Here is an 18,434-nt window from a genome sequence, read left to right as displayed (position 1 = left end):
TCATATTCTTCTTAACAATTAAGCATGGTGGATCATTTCATAGAAAAGCTTACATATCATAACACTTGAAACATTTCTAAATTTTGTTTTTTTTTTTTATACAAAACGTGATACTAGAATCATCCAGTATTACAAAATACAATATTGTTTAGTGTCAATTCATCTCATTGTTATAACATTTTCCGCAAAATTTTTATTATCACACATGAAAAATACTTTTTGTATGGGGATATTATTTAGCTTTACTAAATGTCAATTAAGGAAACAGATTATTTTTTGGAAATAATTTTTGCAAATGTCAATGCTCGTGCGAAATAGAATTTGCAAGGCATTTCTTTTCGCTGCATGTTGTGAGATAGCATGATATTTTTCAGGGATTATCAAATGATCATAATAATTTTGATTATTTCGAGAGTGCTCTTTTAGCAATTTTTTTCCGTTTCAAGAACAGACAGCGATGTCTATCAAAGTATCTCACGAACGTCTATTTTTCTTATTTGTTACATATTTATTTGGATTTAAAGTCACCGAAATTTTGCTGTAACACAAACAAGAGTCTGTTACATCGGCATCTTAATGAACTGGAGCTCAGAACGTAACAATATAGAAACAATTCACAACATGTAAGTCTGTCCTTACTCACTTCCTTCTAATGACATATTTTTAATGGTCGCATTCGCACATACACTACGCTTAGACAACACACATGTAGGTTTAGCTTCTATTACCATGCGAGATATACGTATTGAAATATCCAAAAACCATGTTCGAAAACAGTTCTTTTTTTATTTGTTTTTAATCGAAAATTTGTCACTAATTTCATTAATAAGTAAGAATTTCCCTTTCTACAAATATATGTAAAATTCTAATTGTTTTTGAAGAACTGTTTTCCAAATCTAGTGGTACGGACCTATATTCACTCGATTCATATCATTAACAAAAAATTAAAGAATGCATTGGCATGTGTTCTAGCTTGCATTGATGTTGCCTGAGAGAAGTCCTGTATTATCACTTTCCTATGCTACTGCCAAGAGTCTCATAGATAAACGCGTATACATTAACAATATAGCTTAATTCTATAGAATTAAACATTAAATTAAATTTATTTATAATTTATATCATGTAGAAGAAACTCAGCTGTCTATTCGTGATTAGAATTCTAATATATTAATTAAAAGATCTTCCATTTCAGCGATATATGTATAAAAACTACCTTTAGAAAATTTCTCTGTTCGAGAAGTTTGAGGAAAATAGGGAAAGCTCTTTATTAATATGTTTCGATTTTATATTAGATATTGTTTACAACGTTTAGTAGTTTTGTCCAAGTAACGATATAAAAAGATTCGATGATCGCAGCAAGATTAAAGAAGCTAACTTTTTAATATACATATGTATATCACTGATCTATCAGTAATAAAAGATTGGTAATTTGATACAGGACGCTGTGATAAATGAACTGAAAAATAAGACAAGACTAGTTCAGGAGAAGAAATTGTTGCAGCAGGATGAAGTGTATAACGGTGCTCTGGAAGACATTCTTCTTGGACTTAGATCAGAACCATACCGACGAGCGGATGCGGTTAGGCGTAGCCAACGCAGACGTATCGATAATCATAGGCTCTCTCGCACTGCCGAAGAACTAGAACTTTAAATCTGTTCCATTCAGTGTGTTTCTTATTTTAGGGAAAGCAATTTGTTTTTGAAGAAATAATTTTCACCACATTTCTTGCGTTAGTACATCAACGTTTTCACGTAAAGCTCTTTCAGGAAAGTGTTAATTTAATATTTATAACCTCCTACCAAAAATTACAACATAATGTAATTTGAACGCTCGGCGAATGTACATTTACCAGAGCGTCTGAATTTTTTCAACATATTTCTCATTCAAAAAACTAAATAATTTAAAAATTTCATGTGATAAACTGCTTGTAAACTACTAAGCATGAAAGAGTTGCGCGCTACATTATCGAGCCAAAATTTATAAATAATAAATGTACAGTAATGTCCTGTTAAGACGTTTGGATCTGAGAAGACTGGAATTAATGAATCTGGATTCATCTCTAATGATCAAACATATACCGAGAAGAGACGTGAGAAAGAGGGAAAACAAGTCTTACGATAAACTATGAATCATCACATTCTAAAAATGAAATTTCCAGAATCTTTTTTGCTGTTTCTCCATAAAAAGGATTTTAAAGGATTTGAAGGAATCTTTCAGATTAAAATGAGTCTAAACATTGATGCAGTCGGGTTATTTTGAGTTAAATAAAATAATCAAGTTAATAACACTCGAAGTAATCAGGAAAATCTCATCAGTGCTTTGTAGCCTTTTACACTGAGAAAAAGGAAATGTTATAGAAACTTCGTGTCTTATCAATCGAGGTGATTACTCGTTGTTTAGCAGCTTCGAATGGCAGTACCTTCATGATCATCTCCCATTTACAACTTATTTAATGTATTTATCTAGCTCGAGAAATGATGGTTGTTTTTTTAGATATTGACAGGACATTACTGTAACATGGTAGAGTTGTAGATATAATAATTTAAAGCAAATATTGGAATTTGATATTGAACTATTCGTACATAAGTCACTTATACGGTGCTATAAATTCATCGAGATCCAAAGGAAAATTGAATTTAAAATGTGAATCATGACATATTCAACACACAGTAACAACATAATAATGTTCTTCTGTTTGTTCAATACGTATTCTTTCTATTGTACAAATTTAGCGAACGTAACCATGAAATACGTTTGCAAAATATCATAGTATGTAGAAAATTGAGCAAAGCACATTTAGGAAAATTATACTATTATTTTTGCATTGTTTTTTTTATGAGTACTACCTTTAAGTAATTGAACATAAAAATTGTTTCCATTGAATTATTGTTGATTGTTATATGCGTTTGAAATATTTATAATTCCAATTTAATTTGTATCTGTTAATCGTTTATTTGAAAAAGTTTCTAAAAAAATGAGAGAATAAAAGACGATGCAGATTCGACAGTAGTAATAACGACGATGAATACATACGAGAAATTTAAGTATACTTTTGCATATTTGTAAGACTTTTGGCAAGGTACAGTTCCCAATTAAATCGTAACATTCCATGGATATAAAGATCCTACAAACCTTAATGAAATTTCCAAGCGACAGAAATAACTATTTTGAGATAATTACGAAAGTAATACATTTACAAGTATAACGAATTCCAAAAATGCAAGCACTGCAGCATATTTTTCTCAAAGTTTGAAGGTCAATTCTTCGATACACAAATAACAAACACGCACAATGATAGTCTATATTTGATGTGAAATTTTTGAAAGAACTTTTTATTTTATTACGCACAATATCTAAAAGTAACACAACTTGTTACATTCCGCCAGAATTTCAAAATGCGCTCAATATTATGAATAGATACATAGTATGGATCAGTACAATCGCTTCTATTATAACGCATAAGTAAATAAAATATAAAATAAAACAGAAATATCAATGTAAAATACATCACTTGCAGCAACATAGCAAGAATCAAATTTATAACAATAACAATTAAATCGAAGATTATACGTGGATTGTAATAAAATTATGCGTTATAATTGAATCGAATATAGTAGCGATTTTTCACATTGTTTATTGCCATGCGATACAAAAACAAAATAGATATATAAAAGACTAAATATATAATTCACCCTTCAATCCAATTTTAAGATGTATTTGCTACAAAATTTTGGTAAAATTATACATAAACTTTCTATGCGCCTCTTGATGATTACATATCTCATGTTTTTTGAAGAATATATAATTATATTTTCACTTTTGTACGTTTTTAATATTAAAATATTATCGATTGAAAAAAGATGTAAATATTAGTGTAATATACGACATATGCTAATAGTTATAAAAAAATGTAATTACTAATTGTAGATCAATTGCCAATGTGATGTTTAAATAAGTGTAACATCTCTGTGTTATAAATATCAATTACATAATATTATTTGCTGCGCTGAAATACAAAGAAAATTTGAAATACTTGTAACAACAAAAATTTATCTTATAAATTTTTAGCATAAATGTAAATATTGTGCATTTTATTAAATAAGTTATGCGAAATAGGCATGTGCTTTACTTTGTATAAAATTTATTACGAATAAATATACCGATGTATTGTATAAATACATATATATGTATATACATATATATGCAAACATAGATATATTTTTTTCGTATTTGTGTGCCATTTTGTTTAATACTGCACAGCATATTTTTATTTGTAACAAGCAGTATATTTTTCTTAAAACGTTGAAATAATTTAAACAAAAACGAAAAGAATATAATGAGTTGTGAAAAGTTCATTAAATAAAATAAACATTCTCTGAAGTTTTATTTATTGTTTATGTGAATAGACTACATTATTACAATATTGTATGTAAAATATGTCTATATACAAATATACAATATACAAAAGGCACAATATATCTACATTCTTTAGATCATGTACAGAAAAATACAAATAAAATTTGAATATACAAGTGACTATCTGTAACAAATAAAACAGCTTTATTGCTGTATATTGTAAGGTGAAAGTAAACTTTTAATTTTTTTAAAATATTGCGCTTCGCATACAAATTACTTAAAGATTATCTGTAAATAGCTTGCAGTACATGGTTATTAATTTGTCAAGAGAAAAAACTGTTCTATATATCTATTTTAGTTAGTATTATACAAACTTACAGAAAAATATTTCATTATTGTTGTAGCCTATTGCGAGTATATCCATATGGTTCCTTGATAAATCACAATTAACAAGTTACAAATGTCATTTCTTTTAATTGATTACTTTTACATTTAAAAAAATTCCTTTTGTAATGACAAATATTTTTTATGATTTTCAGTAGATAACTATTTGTGCATAACATTAAAAACAATTTAAATATGATGACAATTAAATATGTAGAAATAATAATTGTCATTATAATAAATTTCGTTAGAAACGTACAAATATAGTAAACTATATATAAAGCTACTTCGCAGTTTTTGTTCGTTATAATTATTATCTATTGTGTACGAATGCATTTTCATGATTTGAGAATGTAGGTATGCATTTAAAAGTACCTAATGTAAATATAATTACAAATTATAATAAAGTCAATTAAAATGTGTGCGCGTGTATGTAAAATATTGTTGTATCGTTAACAATATAGTAATCATAAGACATCTGACTTCCACTTTTTTGTGTAGACTGTAATGCATAAATTTGATCAAATTGAACAGATTAAAATAATCTCCGCATTTCTAGAAATATAAAAGATCACTGTTTTTTTCGCTTTCCGCGATACTTTATCACAAAGTTAGTTATTTTTAATATTTTTCATTACTACTTGTAATAGTTTAAAGGAAAACTTGTATAATAACTAACGTAAAATACATGTAAATGCAAAGAAATTGATATAAAATTCGATTAACTAATGCTCTCTTTCATAATTTCGTAAGTATCTTTGTTATATAATTAAACAAGTAAATGTTACATATATATCACTGCAAAATGAATTGTGCGTATTATGAAAAGTTTAAGTATCATGACAATTTTCTGTAATGATTTTATGCATTGTACTTATATAAATTCACAGGTAAATTTTTAATCGATGAAGTACCAAGAGTATTTTCTACAAAATATTTCTATAAAAAGTTACTAATATTATTCCCAATGAGTATCAGTGAATAAGTTTTGTATACAGAGAGACATATAAGCTGTATAAAACCGTATTTTGAATTTACCAAATTCAAATCAAAACAATGCTTCAATGGAAGCAGTATAATTATGTTTCTATATTATAAAGATGTAATATAATTTAAAAGTATTCTAAGAATATCAATTAAAACCTGATTAACTTTATAGGAATGTAAAGTCAGCTACGAAAATATACCAATCATCAGAATTTCACAATAAATTTGCATGATATAAATCATACAAAAATTGAATTTTCTAACATTTTGTATTGCCACACTATATCTAAAATTTTTATATACAAACATAACAATATTAATTTTTCAGTTCCACTAGCTCCAAACACAAGTGATTCAAAATGCAATTTTTTAAATATTCTAAGTTTTCCAGTTCTCTTTAATACAAAAGATAATCAAAACAAAGATTTTATGTAATAAGTGACCAAGACAGAAAAATATGAAATAACTGTATACATGTGCATAAATGTAGTTTTAAAAATAGTTATAAAGTTAGATGTTATGTTAAACTAGTGGAAATAAATTATATAGACATTAGTTTTTAAACTCTTTGGTTTCATCATAATAATTATTACATAAAATCCTTGGTTCTAGTACTGCTTACAATCGTTTCCTCAATTCAGAAAGTTGTTCCCTAGTGTTAGAAAATTTGTAATCATTCAATTCTTATGACATGTATAATAAGAAAATTTCAGTTCACCTTCATTCATCAAATCTTTTGATGTAATTATTCTTTTGCAATTATTTTAATAATACAATGCCATATAATTTACAAAGTACGCGGGAACAAAAACTTGTATTAAAAAGAAAATTACATAATGATAAGCCATATGTTTATAAATTAATAAGCATAATTCTGGAAAATTGCTATCAAAATGAGAAACCAATTTTATTTCAAGATTTCTACAAGAAAAATAATAATACTGATCGATATATTTTTTCTTAAAGGAATAATGTCAAATTAAGGATCAGCTATCAAAATCAAAAGTTAGCAAACAAAATGTTACTTAATTATTCCATACGAACTAAAACATTCATTATCGCGATTCTTTTGTTTAAATTTTTAAAGCAAAAAGTAATGAACTATTAGAATTACATTAATTACTTAAATTACGGTTCAATTTTCACAATTTCTCAATGGAACAAAACTTTAATTCCTGAAAATACAAACTCAAAAATATAAAAGTACAAAATATTATGTTGCTACCTCGAAATAGTAGAATTCTGTATATAATCTTTAAATCAAATCAGGAAAGAAAAATACATTAAAATATTAACAAATTTTGCACATGGCAATTTGAACACAAACTGGTTAGTTTCATTTGGTTTATATGGCATGAATCTAGTATTTGGTTTTCTTGTTACTTAATATTCAGTGTTAACAAAGATATATTTTTAAAGATAGAGTAATTAATCTTAAGTATAAAATAAGTTACTTTTACGTTTGTGAGTTCTGGTTATGTGACCAGTATTTCCAATATATTCGCTTTAATATAAAAGAGAAGCACTGGATTAAATATCTGTACAAAATAGAAAGATCTTAACTAAACTATTAGCAAACTGATCCTTTTTTATACAAACATGTAAAACCGTTGTTATCGACAATGTATAGAATACAAGATGCTATGTACAATATATTGTATATAATAGTCTTCTTACAACCCTTTAGTAATCAATATTCATCAAAAAGATGGAAATATATTATCAATGTATATATATATATATAGTATATAGAGCATTAAAAATTTTCAATTCATGTTTTCATTAGGCAGTTTTTACTTCCTTTGTTGTATAAAACTATTATGAAAACGTTTACTTTTCCGTTATGAACGGAAATAATCACGAGATTTACATTAATACAATATACATAATATATATTGTCTTACCAGAATATTCTTTCCTAATCGACATCTTAATACTTCTTTGACTATAATTTCACTTCACTATGTATCAAACACTAAATGTTGAATGCATATGTTTGGATCAAAAGTCATTTCACTTTTTATTCACATTTATCATTATTGGAGCATTAACGACTCGAGATTTCTATGCAAAATCGTGTCCTTGACAGCATTAAATACAACTTTTATGTTTTCTGTATCCACAGCAGTAGTAAAATGGTGAAAAAGAGGTTTCCTTGGATCCCTTTTAACAGATATAAACATTTCAAGTATAAAATTCTGCACATCCTTCATGGAATGTGAATCTCCTGTGAATTGTGGAAAGTACCAACGAACATTCGTATCAGGGGATCTTACTTTTTTGTCTAACAAATCGGTTTTATTTAAAAATAGAATGATAGACACTCCACCAAATATCATATTGTTGACTATTGTATCAAATATATTTTTCGATTCTTCCAACCGATTGGTTCTTCTGTAATATTAACAGATATTTTACATGATGATTCAATCCTCTTAGTACATAAACTTTAAACGAACATACCTATCTTCTAACAACACTTGATCAAATTCGGATGATGAAACAAGAAAAAGTATCGAGGTAACACAATCAAAACACTGGTACCATTTTTGTCTTTGTGATCGTTGTCCTCCAACATCAACAAACAGAAATGGAATATTATTAATTTGTATGACAAATTCTGAAATTCCTTTAGTTGCTTTTCTGCAATGTAATATATCTTGATGTGTAGGTACATAATCCTGTAAGTAAATAATACTTATAATAGGCTAAATTATATACATATATAAAAGTAACAAAATACAGTTTATAATTCATAAGAAATTAGATAATAAAATTAAATAATATTACCACTCTTGCAATCCTGTCAAGATTATCCAAGAAATATTGAACTGAATCACTCTGTGAAGAAAAAATATATTTTTAAAGCATCTAGTGTAACATGAAACATAATTATTGAAAAAAAAAGAAAGAAATATCTTACTAATTGAAATTCTCTTCTTCTATCAAAGGCTTTTCTGATCGATGCATCTTTCCATAAACTTTGCAAAGCTGGTACGTAATGAAGGAACAATCTAGCATCCAACACCATAGTATTTTCAAATTTCAATAACTGATAACCAATATCATAATTTTTAGAGTTTTCCCATGGAATATTTAACTTGTCACGAGCATCTACTAAGACCTTCATTCCTTTAATTATATTTTGGTAAATTACATGTTGATATTCTTTAATTAATTCAGGCTGAAACAAATGATTATTATAAATATTAGAAATTTATATAAATATATTTTTTTAGAAACATGAAAAGCCATCTAAAGAAGCTTACATTTGAAAATCTATCTTTCATAAACAGTTTAGATACTATCCATTTCATATATTTGTAACATGTATGTCTAATGATTACAATTGCTATAAATGGTAAAACAAACAAACTGATAGAAAATGTTTAAACTTAGCAGTCTATATTTAATGTATACTTGTTGAACATTTCTTTCAAATTACGTTCATTTCAAAATACATTCAATTTTATAAATAAGGAGTAATAATTTAGTTCTAAAAATTGATCTGAACAGCAATTGATATGTAGATTTATATATTTATAATTATTTTCAAACATAAATGAATAAACAGGACTACAAACAAACTAGAATTCTTTGTTAGTGACAATACAAGTGACTAAAAATCATATTTCGTAGATTTTAAATGGAGAAATATAAACGTTACTTGTTTTTATTTCAAATTTATTGTCTCACATTTTTTAGCTATTATATTTTGGTTAACCACCTTTCTGTAGCGAGATATTTAAACGACAACTACAATAACATTGACAGAAGCTCAAATAAAATTACACATTTCTATGAACGAATTACACGTAATCCAAAGTTGAAACATTTTAAAAAATAACGAGAATATATTGTACGACATATTAGGAGGAAATTGAGCTAGGAACGAAATTGTCTTGGTGAGAAACGAAGGATGTCTCACCTCGAATTTAATTCCGTGAATAATTCGCATCTGTTTGAGGAATGTCGACTTTCCGCTCTCGCCTGCCCCGAGGAGCAGCAGCTTAACCTGTCGCCGAAGAGTTTGACGATCCTTCTCCAGCATTCGATCGATTTCTTGACTTTTGTAACGCTGCTCGATCTCCTCGGGGCTGAACTTGAACCGCAGGCAACAAGTACATGACCACGTTAAGGATCCCGCCATCTTGCTACCCTGCTACCCTCCTCTTCCTTCCTTCCGGCGTTTCTTCCGTGTCAGACTGTCCTTCCGAAGGAATATATCCTTGATCGTCCAAACACCGCACATACACAGATAGAGAGAGAGAGAGAGAGAGAGAGAGAGACACAGAGAGAGAAAGAGAGACAGAAACACGCAGACCCGTGAACGAGTGTTCTCGCGAACCGCGTATCGTAACGTAATGCGCGTATCGAACGAGCCACCCGTGAACAACCTGTTCGTAATTGCACGGGATCGGCACACCAAGCGATTCAGAACCGCATTTTTCACCTAGGCGTAGCCGGGGAATGCAACCACCGAATCAACGTCAACACACCAGAGAATCGTCGTTTCGATTCTAGCTTCGCACCAGGCCCCACACCTACCGTTAATCGCCAGACTCACGCCGCTGGCTGCCCACGATCGTCGTCTCTGGTTCCTCGCGGATTGGACATGATTAAATAATCGTTCTAATTACCGAGTAACAGAGCTAACTCACGCATCGTTCTCATCGCGCTTTATCCAGCGAGTGCGAGGCCGACCCTCACCGCCTTTTATATAGAAAACTTTCGTTCTTGGTTAATGATAGTACCGACAGGATTCACGGCACCTGTACTTCTCTCGACTCAAGTATCGAGACAAACGTGCAACGGATCACCTATGCCGAACTACATAATAATAATGCGGGGGAAGAAATATGCGAAACAGCGAACGGGAAAATCTACTCCCCACCACGACATATTTGTTGTGAGATACTGCCGCAACGCATACACGTACAGGGCGCGCACACGGTCTCTGAAACCGACCGAAAGCACACCTCTCGGTTCAACCGCGTGATCGGTTTTGCGCGCTGTCATTCGTCGGGAGGCCTTCCTTTTTTTTATTTATCCTTGTCGATACTGCAACGCACTGCGACCGAGATTCCCCTTGAACATCGTGCGTCAACGATTACACAGTTTTGGTTATGTGGAGGGGAGAGAACAACTCATTTTTCCATAGCTTCCTATCGTCGATTGACAAATCTCTACCTTGCGTTACTGTACTTTACCTTCTTTTACTATATGCCGGTTTTTCAATCAAGCATAGGAGACGATAGACAAGGCGCTAGATTGGTGAATATGATAGATATCAGTACTGACCAATCCCAGTAACTCACTTTTGAGAACGCCGCAGATTCCTTTGTACACATATGACTCATTGTTGCTGTTATAGATGGCGTGGTAGTTCATAGCAGATAATTGTAGTTGTCAAACAGAATCGAGGAAGTACATATTGTGAATTTTAAATAAACAATTTATAAAGAAACATGTCGTTAGCCGATGAGTTATTAGCAGATCTTGAAGAGAATGACGATAACGATGACATCGCGGAAGAACCGGAGCCGGATTTTATTCCGGCTTCTGTTTCGAAAACCATCGAAGAAGGTCAGCTAGTCTTTATTTTCATATAATACTATTTTATTTACTAATTAGTATTTACTAATAAAAATATAGTTCCACAAGGTACTGTACTTTCTAAATACTGAACATTAATATATTAACCTTTAATTCACTTGCAGAAATAAAAGTAGCTTCTGTAAGAGAATTGGCAAAACTTCGTGATTCAGAACAGTTACAAAAAGTAATGTTACAAATAGAAAAATACAGTAAAATTCCTAGAAAGTCAGCAGATATTATTGGGCCTGTTGAGTCTGATCCAGAATATCAACTTATCGTCGAAGCTAATAACATGGCTGTAGATATTGATGATGAAATAGGTATAACGAATGTTATAATTTTTAATAATTGTACAATGCTCTCATACTTATTATATATTGTTCATACAATTATATTGTAATTTATATTTTTTAGCTACCATACATCGGTTTGCCAGAGATAAATATTCCAAAAGATTTCCAGAATTGGAATCTTTAGTTGTTGGTCCATTAGAATATGTGATGACAGTTAGAGAATTAGGAAATGATTTAGATAGAGCAAAAAACAATGAAACATTGCAACAATTTCTTACTCAAGCAACAATTATGGTGGTTTCAGTTACTGCTTCAACAACTCAAGGGTAATTTATTTTGTGATAAATTTTTAAGGTATGAATAATCAGATAAAATCTTTTATGTGTAAAATTATTTTATTTATAGACAATTATTAACAGAAGAAGAAAAGGAAGCTATTTGCGAGGCATGCGATATGGCAGTAGAATTGAATAACTGCAAGTTAAAAATATTTGAATATGTTGAAAGTAGGATGGCATTTATCGCGCCAAATCTTTCTGTAATAGTGGGTGCATCTACAGCAGCAAAAATTATGGGTATTGTAAAAAGATATATACTTACTTCTTTCAATCCAGAGAAATATTTAAATCTGCATTAACATATATTCTGTCCTTAGGTGTTGCTGGCGGACTGACAAAACTTTCCAAAATGCCAGCATGCAATGTTTTAGTTTTGGGATCTCAAAAAACCACATTATCTGGATTTTCTCAAGTTACAACATTACCTCACACTGGATTTATATATTATTCTGATATTGTACAAGAAACACCACCAGTAAGTTAATATGCAATAACATATGTGTTAAATGTATCTTTCAAATATTTTTTATTGTTGCTAATTTATCTTTTCAGGATTTGCGAAGAAAAGCAGCAAGGCTTGTGGCAGCAAAGAGTATGTTAGCTGCCCGAGTTGATGCGTGTCATGAAAGTACAGATGGTCATATTGGTCAAATGTTTCGTGAAGAAATTGAGAAAAAGCTCGATAAGCTTCAAGAACCACCTCCTGTTAAATTTGTGAAACCTTTACCAAAACCCATTGATCCAGGACGAAAGAAACGTGGTGGTAAACGCGTCAGAAAAATGAAGGAACGTTATGCTATCACTGAATTTAGGAAACACGCAAATAGAATGAATTTTGCAGATGTAAGCTTCTTTCTTCCTTTTTCAGTCTTTTTTTATAATATTCATATTAATGGAATTTTAATGGTTTCATAGATCGAGAATGATGCTTATCAAGAAGATCTGGGTTATTCGCGTGGAACAATTGGCAAAGCAGGGACCGGTCGTATTCGACTACCACAAATCGATGAAAAAACAAAAGTACGGATATCAAAAACGCTCCAGAAAAATTTACAAAAACAGCAACAATGGGGTGGTAGTACAACAGTTAAAAAACAAGTTTCCGGTACAGCATCTAGTGTTGCATTTACTCCATTGCAGGTAAACAATTTATTGTATATATGTTAATATATAATTTATTGTATATATGTATATAATTAGGGAAATTTAATATATATATTGTATAATGTATTAGATTTTATACATATATATGTATATATTAAATTTCGTAGTTAACATAATTTTCATTATTAAATTGAATATATATTTGTGGTTACAGGGTTTGGAAATTGTAAATCCACAAGCCGCGGAAAAGAAAGTAAACGAAGCCAATGCTAAATATTTTTCGAATATAGCTGGATTTTTAAAAGTGAAAAAGACATAAGGAGACTGTACATAATATACAGTGTAATATATCATTAGTTCAATAAATTTTAACATGTTGAATGCCACACCAGTTTTACAAGGTTTTGCCGTTGCAACACGATGAATTTTTTATTATGCGAAAATATAAGTTGAAATATTACCTACAAGAGACATGTTACAGTGTATAATCGTCATTAATGAATTTATCTCACTGATGTCACTGGTGATCCCCACGGCGCTGTAGTGCAATTTCACAAATTCATTTATTTTTTACGATTATATATTATCTCATAATGTTACTTCGCTTTGTTAAATAATTGTTCTGCGTTATGTCCCAGGACCTACCATAAACCATAATCCATCTCTCGGTCATACTTATTTGGATCCGCAATAATTCCAAAAAACCGTCACAAGATTTAGCATTTTTTACTTTTCTGTCAAGGTCCTTAATTGCCATCAAACATCTTTCAAGTCGAAACGTTCCTTAGAGTTATTGATCATTAAGATAAAACACGGAAAAAGCGGGTTTTTACCATGTTCGACAGTCACTGGTGAGGGGCACACATAATACATCTATATTTTATATATAAATAAAATTATTTTTATATGTTTTATATTGCATTAATTTCATCACACCATTGTAGTAACGATAGTAATAATACAAAATTTATAACTATTGACATTTGTTCAAATTATGGATCTCTACTAATCTTGGTGCGCCGATTACCAGTGACCCCCATGGCATTTAACGTGTTAACTACATTTGTTATATATATACATAATTATGTTTTGTAAACACAAGGTATGCTGTATTTATATATAACTGTATCTTATATCATTTAAATAATGACAAAGTAATAGTAACTACAACGTTGCATAAATATTAATTTTTCCGCACAGCATTCTTTCAATATGATGAGGAAAGTTTAAAAGAACACGTAATAAATTTTTGTTTCTTTGTGTTTCTGTACTTCTAGTATTAATAATAAATTTATTAGGAAGTATTAAATTAGAAACATTTTATTTCAAATTAATATTTAAAATTGTTGCTATTGTACACGTTAATCAGGAATCTAATATCCTTGGTAAAAAGAGCGGGATATGTTGCCCAACAAGAGCGTAACTGAGAAGAAATATATGTCGTCCTAAGTTTACGTGTATGTGATATACGCAAACAACTTACAAATATGATAGATGACAGATGACCTGGTGGTGAACTGATCGTAAAAATAAACAGTGCGAAAGACTAGAGTGAAAAGGTATGCTAGCATAAACGCTTAGAGAAAGAAGGATGGATATACATATATGAGGTGCGTGGAAGAGCGAGAAGCGTGGTCGTGGCGGTAAAAGGTAGAGGAAGATAAGAAGAACACCGGGTGGAACGAACGGCAAACCAGAACTGGGTGTCGTAAGCTAATCGTTGAATGCTTTGAGTACTCGTGTGTGTTCTTACTTCGCTCCTCATCTCCTTTGAAGGATGCGTATATTATGCGAAGTTTCACGTTGGTTGTGTGTTCCACTTGATATTACGCGGGAAATGTGATTGTGCATTTATTGTGATACAGAAATTATAAGAAAATTGTTGTGACAAGGTGGAAATTCTGGTTTTTTCGCTGTGGTCCTGTCAGAGAAACCGGTGGCGAAAGAATAAGTCCTGACGACCATGGCGAGTTTTAAAGACTTACAGAATGATTGGTATACGTTATGTCAGGATTGTACTGACTGTTGGACACGCTCTGGTGAGTCTTTACTTTCTTTTTATACCCATCGTGATTGCTAATTTCCAAGAATTATGGATACAGAATATTAAAAAAATTAATATAAAATAAGTCTAAACATTTTTTTGATAAATTTTTATAAAATTTTTCATATTTACTTTTTGTTATATCTTGTTTACGACTAATTCCGAAATATTAAAATTATTTTAATATAAAAGCATATCGGTTAACGACAAATTTCGTTGAAACTGTTACAAAAAGAAGTTTGGGTGTATAGTGTAAAAAATGGATGGAACGCAAAACACTTTTATGTTATTATTTCGGTACATTCGATATACAAAATAAGTCATATAAATTGCAACAGGTAAAGGTCCTCTAAAAGAAATGATGTAATGAAAAATTGTTTGTTGAAACTTTCACGTTCAAATCAATTATTTTTCAACACTTCATTTCACTTAGGTAACATTCTCTTGTAACAGATCACGTGACACACCTTGTACATTATTATATTTATATATTTGTATATGTATTGTGTTACCGTGTCACCATCGGACGACGAGAAATAAGACATAAGAAACGTACATAACAATACAAAATCGTAATATCATTTCAATATATTTATTGGATATTTTAATTCATATTATTAATCGTTTGATTGCTTAATAAATTAAATGAAATATTTAACATGTATAAATACATTCATATTTATAAAGAAAACATTCCCCTGTTAAGATAACACTAATTCTCGTATTGGAATACTTATACAATTTCTCTGTATAATTTACGTAATACTGTGGGGGTATTAATATAGATTAAGTCATAAAATACATATCTATCAGTATTCGCGGTTAGATCTTTTTATATCAATTATAATCTCCAATTAACTGGTTAAGTGGTGGTAACGTAGTTACACAATCTTGTATTACATTTCTCGATCATTATCAATGAAATTGTGATAACTTTTCATTTAAAAAATAGTACGCGAAGTAGTATGCGATGTAAGTAAAGTGAGATTTACTTGAGAGATTTTTGTTTTATATTGTATTATTCATTTTTTTGAGCTTTTGTATTTATGAAACTGAAACGTACGTAATTTCGAATAAAAATAATTTTGTAGGAATATGTAGATTAATTAGAAATTCAGATTTATATTTGAATCGTTAATGTCGATAAATTTTTTATTCAATTAGTATGTGCGAAAGTATACAGCAATAATGGAATGGTATCTTAAGGATCGCTCGCGTGAAATTCTTCAATTATCGGTAGATATTTTTGCAGACGGATAATCTGATTTAAATACTTCATCTAATTAGCGGATACATAGCTACCACGGAGAAAGATCTTTAGATTTTTAATTAGTAGGAAGTAAGGTTTATATCTTTTTATGTTGCGTTCTATAGTGCATGGATATGAGCATCAAAAGGAATTCAGCGAAGCAGGTAAATATAGAGAATATTTATTTTTTGAAGAGGTGCGAAATTCTTCGTTGTTTATTGGAAATGATATTAACCTTTCAAATTGTAGCATGATGTAACGGTATTTAGTTTCGATGAAGCAATGAAACTCGAATTATGTTCAATATGCAGAGCATGTAGATATTTTGTGTTTTAAGTTGTTGTCTAACGCGTAATTACGTAACCTGGTAAGATGTGTTTGTTATGCGAATACTTTCTCGCATCAACAATTCGCAATTCGATGTAACATTATACGAGAAAGCGATGAGATACCACCTCTCGCGGAAAAGAGCAGTCTCTTTTCCTCCCTACAAGTTTTCGATTAACAAAATCGTCCTGTCAAGACAATTTTCATGCGGGTGAAAGTTTACTTACAACTAAACGATACTTGTTTAACTCGTTTTGCTAACGACGCCTATGTGAAGGAATAACAATTTTATATTACTTCCCTTTTCTTCTAAATCAGAGTAAAACAATTTTACTTGTGTACATTTTGTTCGAATTTTCTTTAAAATACAAGGTAGTCGTTCAAATGGTCATTTACTATCTCTCTGCGCAGGAAAGTGTTCTATTAATTTCCATATTTAAGTAAAATCTAACTTTTAATCAGTTTAAAGATTGTTGAAAGATAAGCGGTCGAGTAGAGATCGTGCAGAGGTTGTAGATTCCAGAACAGTGAGAATCCAATTTCTGTGAAAAGTCAGGGTATATATATATAATAGTTTCACTAATTTCGTTCAATCTTATTCCGAGATCGACGTATCCTCCTGGATTCTGATTCGAAGGCTGCATTCATCAGGCAACAATCCGTGAAACGCTTCTGTATGATAAAAACTATGCGAGAAAAATGAACGAACGTGCCTCGTTGTTCGGTCACGTAACGTGGAAAATTTCATATATGAGCGCCGTACAAGCGTACGCACGTAGCCCTTATCGACTGTCGCGCGTTCTCCGACGACATGTAATCGGTCGATGAATGAAAATTGGTCTACATGCCGCTACATTTGCAACCGTTGAATACGCATGCATTCTTGATCTCTTCTAACGGGCCTTTATCTTAAGAAGTTTTGTTTCCCACTCGAGACAGCTTTTCTTGTTTAACGTGACTGCATCGATCGTCTTTTCGTGTCAGCAGATTTCTCTTGCGTCTTATATAGAGTGTATAGAAAATCTAGTTGAATTCTTTAGAGGTTAACGCTTTGACAGTATAATAAAATGACGAAGAGTCGTTTTATAATTATCTTATTATGGTCAACGGAGAAAAATATATTTATCCTCAATCATTTCTAATTTTTAGAAGTGAGTTAAAATCAATGGATATGAATTTACAGAGATAGCTAGTATGCATCCATCGACATAGCAAGCAATCCATCGTTAGATAACGCGAGATTGACCTTTTCTTTGCTTCTCTCTTTCACGGAATAAATTTCTCTTTTTAAATCGTGTTTCACCTGTGTTATTCTTACACAAAAATCAGTTACTTTCCATGCTCGATGAAATCTCGTCTTTTTTTCTTTTTCTTCGATTCGAAAAATCTTGACTAATTGTTATCACGATCACAGAATTTCTCGTAGTCGTAGACGCTTGACTGTAAAATTGAACGAAACCAATTATGCGGTTAGTGTTCCATAATTATCGACTCGCATAGACGATACCGCAACGGCGATCACCACCACCACAATCGATATCTCGCGATCGATCTCTTTGACAAGTATTTGACGCGGAGGAATTCATCAGTCTATTCTATAGTAATCTGAATATCTCGATAGTGAAGTGAACTGTTAAAGTTGTACACTCGGTGGAAGAGATAGAGAGAGGAAATGAATTAAACCATCAGTCGACGACACCGATTCATGTATTAGTTGTAAGTGTTTTATAAAGATTTGTCAGAATTTGGATCA

General features: G+C 30.7%; 4 protein-coding genes across 4 annotated transcripts in view; 3 read left to right on the top strand and 1 right to left on the bottom strand.

The window, feature by feature from the left end:
- LOC117237541 (formin-like protein) overlaps positions 1 to 4,213 on the top strand; it is a 32,368-nt gene extending 28,155 nt beyond the window's left edge. Inside the window, 1 exon segment of the mRNA XM_033501602.1 lies at positions 1,439 to 4,213. Within this exon segment, the coding sequence (XP_033357493.1) occupies positions 1,439 to 1,651 (213 nt within the window). The 3' untranslated portion in view covers positions 1,652 to 4,213.
- Positions 4,214 to 6,032: 1,819 nt separating this feature from the next.
- Positions 6,033 to 9,878, bottom strand: LOC117237546 (guanine nucleotide-binding protein subunit alpha homolog). The gene is made up of 5 exons (XM_033501616.1): positions 9,657 to 9,878; positions 8,652 to 8,912; positions 8,519 to 8,569; positions 8,192 to 8,409; positions 6,033 to 8,122 (listed from the first exon to the last, which is right to left on the bottom strand). Exons 1-5 carry the CDS (start codon positions 9,876 to 9,878, stop codon positions 7,765 to 7,767), a joined length of 1,110 nt encoding a protein of 369 aa, XP_033357507.1. The 3' UTR covers positions 6,033 to 7,764.
- Positions 9,879 to 10,712: 834 nt separating this feature from the next.
- On the top strand, positions 10,713 to 14,370 carry LOC117237544 (U4/U6 small nuclear ribonucleoprotein Prp31). The gene is made up of 9 exons (XM_033501613.1): positions 10,713 to 11,002; positions 11,103 to 11,314; positions 11,449 to 11,646; positions 11,741 to 11,945; positions 12,025 to 12,194; positions 12,275 to 12,432; positions 12,510 to 12,800; positions 12,873 to 13,097; positions 13,276 to 14,370. The coding sequence occupies exons 2-9, from the start codon at positions 11,197 to 11,199 to the stop codon at positions 13,378 to 13,380; spliced, it is 1,470 nt and encodes a 489-aa protein (XP_033357504.1). The 5' UTR covers positions 10,713 to 11,002; positions 11,103 to 11,196; the 3' UTR covers positions 13,381 to 14,370.
- A 131-nt stretch (positions 14,371 to 14,501) lies between these two features.
- The window catches only part of LOC117237542 (cerebellar degeneration-related protein 2), a 51,663-nt gene continuing 47,730 nt past the window's right edge, over positions 14,502 to 18,434 (top strand). Inside the window, exon 1 of the mRNA XM_033501605.1 lies at positions 14,502 to 15,100. Coding sequence (XP_033357496.1) covers positions 15,025 to 15,100 — 76 coding nt within the window. The 5' untranslated portion in view covers positions 14,502 to 15,024. The remainder of the gene's footprint in view (positions 15,101 to 18,434) is intronic.

Source organism: Bombus vosnesenskii, unplaced genomic scaffold (assembly GCF_011952255.1).
Source record: "Bombus vosnesenskii isolate JDL3184/JDL3185 unplaced genomic scaffold, Bvos_JDL3184-5_v1.1 scf7180000013379, whole genome shotgun sequence".
Classification (NCBI taxonomy): Eukaryota; Metazoa; Arthropoda; class Insecta; order Hymenoptera; family Apidae; genus Bombus; species Bombus vosnesenskii.
The sequence above is the reverse complement of the archived record's forward strand: the minus strand, read 5'-3'. Positions and strand labels throughout refer to the sequence as shown.